Source organism: Pundamilia nyererei, unplaced genomic scaffold (genome assembly GCF_000239375.1).
Source record: "Pundamilia nyererei isolate P.nyererei 1_Seehausen unplaced genomic scaffold, PunNye1.0 scaffold00002, whole genome shotgun sequence".
NCBI classification, from domain to species: domain Eukaryota; kingdom Metazoa; phylum Chordata; class Actinopteri; order Cichliformes; family Cichlidae; genus Pundamilia; species Pundamilia nyererei.
In genome coordinates, this window is record NW_005187403.1 from 3,156,482 (window position 1) to 3,161,323 (window position 4,842).

The 4,842-nt window shown below is 40.3% G+C and overlaps 1 protein-coding gene across 1 annotated transcript in view; it reads right to left on the reverse strand.

Moving 5' to 3' along the window:
- Positions 1-3,930, reverse strand: part of zgc:162472 (transcription factor TFIIIB component B'' homolog) — a 16,696-nt gene extending 12,766 nt beyond the window's left edge. The window contains exons 1-7 of the mRNA XM_013910014.1: positions 3,879-3,930; positions 2,879-3,072; positions 2,143-2,785; positions 1,900-2,003; positions 1,438-1,503; positions 687-842; positions 198-331 (exon numbers count right to left, since the gene is read on the reverse strand). Of these exons, the coding sequence (XP_013765468.1) occupies positions 198-331; positions 687-842; positions 1,438-1,503; positions 1,900-2,003; positions 2,143-2,785; positions 2,879-3,066 (1,291 nt within the window). The 5' untranslated portion in view covers positions 3,067-3,072; positions 3,879-3,930. The remainder of the gene's footprint in view (positions 1-197; positions 332-686; positions 843-1,437; positions 1,504-1,899; positions 2,004-2,142; positions 2,786-2,878; positions 3,073-3,878) is intronic.
- Positions 3,931-4,842: the final 912 nt, after the last annotated feature.

Sequence of the window (4,842 nt, forward strand, 5' to 3'; positions counted from 1 at the left end):
AGGACAAGAGCGGCATGGTCTATCACGATAGTTGAATTTTTCTATCGAGAAAAAGTTATATCGCGATACATATCGTTACCGTTCTATCGCCCAGCTCTACACACAACTCACGTATTTGTTTCCAATGTCTCGTGCTTTTGCTCTGCAAAGCCAGTGCTGCTTTGCATAAGGTTCCTTTAATATTGTGGCTGTCTCACCTTCGCTGGTCCAGCGTTTTGCATGGTTAAGTTTCCTGAAACTTGAGTAAGTTGTAGTGGAGCCTCGTTCAAAGATGGGGTCTCGATTCTCTGCTGGGTTTGGCCCTTTGGCTCGCTGGACTTCCACAGTTAAGCTGAGAGATAAGATGAAAGGGTTTTAAAAAGCCTATAAATGGTTTGAACGTTCTACAATATCACAATAGGAAAGCAATTATTTTATATGGATGGGGCAAAATAATAATAAAATAATAATAATGCATACTTTATTAATCCCCTGTAGGCCGATTACTCTCTGCATTTAACCCATTGACTCAGTGAAGCAGTGAGCAGCCACCAATCCATCACAACGGTACTTTGCTCAGGGGTACCTCGGAGTAACAGTTCAGTGGATTCGAACCACCGATCTTCCAATCATGGCGCGACCACTTTACCTAATGAGCTATCCCTGCCTGGGGATACAGATCAAATGGTCTACAAATCTCTACTAACCTCTCTTCGTCAATAATCAGTGAGCCATCTTCTGCAACTTTGACTTGAGGAACCATAAGTGCTTCTTCCTGCTCTTCCTCTGCCTCCTCTGCTTCTTCCTCTGTGTTGCCCATGGTATTAGGGGGGATTTCAGGTTCCTGTGCCTGCTCTGGAGACCTTCAAACATTAAAAAAGAAGAAGAAAGAAAATAAAGAAAAATCTATTTATTACAAGCAACTGGTATACAAACTTTCAACACATTCTGAAACGTGCAGCAAGCCACAGCTTTTGAAAGACAAACTGTTTAAAATGCACTGCTGCCTCCACATTTAAGTGCGCCAAAAAGTTAAAACACTTAAACCAAGTTCTCTGTTGTATCAGATGTGCAGTCACTTTGCAGTGATTCAAACAGACTGAATTAACACGTTAAAAGAATAATGTTTGGCTGGGACAAACTCAATTCTAGTGTTCAACTTTGTTTTGTTTCATTCATATTTTTTTTCATAATACTTTTTGTGATGAAAAACTGTGTTTATGACTCCTTCTTTGAGGAACAACAGATGATCAGCAATTGCACACAGTGAGAACATGGCTCATGTGTGTCCTTCTGCTGCATTAAAAAAAACATAACTTTTTAAACTTAAATATTAGAAGAAAATGTGACAAAAAAAGCATGTCAAACATTGAAGTAATTTCCATTTGAATTACAGGCTTAACATAGACAAACCATTAAAAAAAACACGATTTAAAGAATATGACAGGACAAACATACGCTTCTCTTCCTGGTGAAGGTGGGAGCACAGTCTCATTCTCTTGGGTCAATTCTTCTACACCAGATCTGGAAGAATTTCAAAATTCAGTTTTCTCAAGCAAAATCAGTGTTCGTCAATATAAAACATCATAAGTGAAATAAATGGTACATGGACTGGACTGCTCTACAGGAGCGTACTTTATGCAACATATCTCATTCACCCATTTACACACACATTCATAAAAGCACATTTTTGCATCTAAGTCCTTTCTACCTAACATTAACACCGATGAACACATCGGAAGCAACTTGTAGCTGCTTGCCAAGGATACTTTAGCGTGCACAACGGAGCAGTCGAGCATCAAACCACCAACCTTCTGAATAGTAGACAACGTGCCTCCTGCCTGCCTCCTGAACAATGGCCTCCCCCGCACTTTAACATCACATAATTACATGAGTTTCACAACTTTGCAAGATACTCACGTCATTGGGTTAGACGTTGGAAGATAATGGATAAGGTCCCGCATGGTCATTTTGGCAGGATCTAAATTAAATACCTTCGAAACAGCCTTAGCTTTCTTAAGTTTCTGCAGAATCAAATGATATCACACCTTTCAGTTAACAAATCATGATAAAGCTAACAGTTTATATCTGATGAATACATTATTTAACTCAGACACCTGAGAAAAGATGGCTAAAAATGCTTAGTTAATGACAAGGACTCACGTTTTCTTTGCGTCTCTCCTCTCTGAGCAAATCTCTGAGCTTCTGAGCCTTCACAAGCCTTTGTACGTCTGATGGGTCATTTAGAAGTCTACTCAGGGAGAGTGCCGATGGTGTCAGTGAAGGCACAGTCTTTGATGATGCAAGTGTTTTGGCTTTCTCCGATAGTTCAGTAGATTCTTTGTCTGGTATGGAGGGTCTATCTGGTGGTCTGGGAGGAGCTTCCTTAACTTGTCTGTCTGAAATGTTCTCTGATTGTTTGCTACTGTCTGCTGGAAGATGGGTTTGTTCTACTGACTGTACAGCTGAGGAAACAGCTGAAGATTCTGAAGCGTCCAAAGAAATGGAGGTGGGTTTAGGCTGAATTTTAGGCAGCTTGCCGTCTTCTGAAGGCCTGCGTCGCCTTGGAGACTGGAGTCCCTTCGGAGTTGCTGTTGTTCCCGTTTGACTGGATGCTTTTGCCTTATCAAGGCCCGCACCAGAGCAATCAACAGATGTTTGAGAGACTGCTTTGATGGGAGACTTTGGTGTCCGAGAGAGAGCAGAGGGGCGACCAGGGGCCACTTTAGGCTTAACAGAAAATCGTTTCCTTCTTTGGACAGCCACTGAAGAGCTGGTACCATCCACATTTTGCTCACTGCCATCCCTAAACGGTAGTAAGAAAAGTTATTGTTGTCAAACATAACAAATAGTCTTAAGGCTTCTAAAAGAATTCAAAGACACTTTACTTTAAACTCACACTGAAGCTGCAGCTTTTTCTGACAGGGTAATGTCGAACTTATCCGTCAGAGCACTAGCATTGTTGCTGTCCCCAACCTCCCTCTGGGCCTCACTGGCCTCCTGATTTGCTGGAGTTGCTTCCGGAGGTGCTGATCGCCCTGCTGTACTTACATTGGGACGCACACTAAATCTTGACCGACGGAACATTTTGACCTGAAAGCAAAGCTGCATCAGTACTGAACAAATAGCCATGACATCAATCTGCAAATGAAATACTGCTAAACTCCATCTAACGCCCTAATACGCCATCAAAATGTATTCAGGTATTGTAAAGGTGCTCTGGAAATCAACCAAGAAAAGATGCCCTTACAGAACAGCAGTCACAGGTGGGGATCTTTTTCTGCACCAAATCTCGTCTTTACATAAAGCTTTTCAAGAAATTATCTGCTAAATAGAAATGAACACATAAACATCTCTCCATGGATGGAGTTCGACACTAATATGCATTTGCTTCGTCTCAGTGTTGACAAAAAGCAGCTTACTCTACTGCAGCTTAGGCATATTTCGCCTACAAAACAATAAACTTCGCCTGCACAAAAAGTATTTAAATGATCTCTTCTTTTACTTAAAAATGCAAAACTCAGCTACTTTGTTGACAGGGCTGGTGACGTCGACAGTCGAGAGGCCGTTAAGTTTGATGGCAAACGCTTTAAAATCACTCGGAAACACCGCCAGACGTGGAATAAGCCAACAAACACAATTTAAACCAGTGAAAATTACGCAAAATGCAATCTTAATGGTGGAGAAAGACTGGGAAAGTGCACAAGCTGGACTCAAACTCGGGTAAAAACAGTTTTAAGCGTGACGCTCTGCATGCGTTGGGTCGCCCGTTTCATGACGTTTTGAAGCTAAGACCGCTTCACTGATATTTTTATCGCGTCCACATCTTTTACTTTACTTGTATTAACGTACCTGACTAAGAATATGTCGTTTTGTGGAAGAAATAAGCCTTCATTTACCGACGAGAAGTGGTAAGTAGCGGACCCAAAGCACACGTTAATCCGCCATGTTTTAGTGACGTAATATTTTCCTGAGTGAAGGGGGTTATGGGAAATGTAGTTGGGTTCAAAGAGTTGGATGAGGTAAGACCGCGATCTCTGTAAGCAATCCTGTCTGCGCTTTACTAATAATAGTAATAACAACAACAACAAAGAAAAAGTAAAAAAGCTTTAGTGTAAAGTATAAAATATGTCTGTATGAAATGTAAGTATAAGAAAATATGTGATTTTAAATTGTGCCTGCCTTCCCTCCACCATGTTTTATCTCCTGAAAATAACCCATTTCTTTTAATTTCTTTGAGAAACAAACTAATATACATATTTAAGTAGCACGGAAATATTTGATTTTTTTATGGTGGTTTATCAGGTTATGTTTACATGTAAATGTAGTTTTTAAAAAAAGAAACCAAGATTCCAGAGTACTAACTATTATATAACTATAACTATTAACTGGTTTAGCGCTACCCATTACTATAAACTGATTAAACCGATAGAATAATAACTGGTCAGCCCCATGACTGACTCTAAATCTGTGTAGGATTTATCTGTTTGGTTTAGGTAAACAGGACCTCAAACAGGACCGTGCCCAGCAATTTCTATCAAAAGAATTAATCCTTATATCAAAAATATATTGATTCTCATTCAGTTTCCTCTAATTAATCTGATTTAGCTCACTGTTTTCAGAAAGATCTTCTTTTGGTGACTCCGATTATGACAGATTATCCACCTCCACCTTTCCCTAGCATCCTCTTCTGCCACACTAACCTTCTGCGTGTCCCCCTTCACTGCATTCATCAATCTTCTCTTTGTTCTTCCTCTTTTCCTCCTGACTGCTAGCTCCATATTCAACATCTCTTGTTATTCCTCCTCTACACATGTCCAAACCACTTCAATCTTGTCTCTTAAACAGCTCAACCTAAGCTGT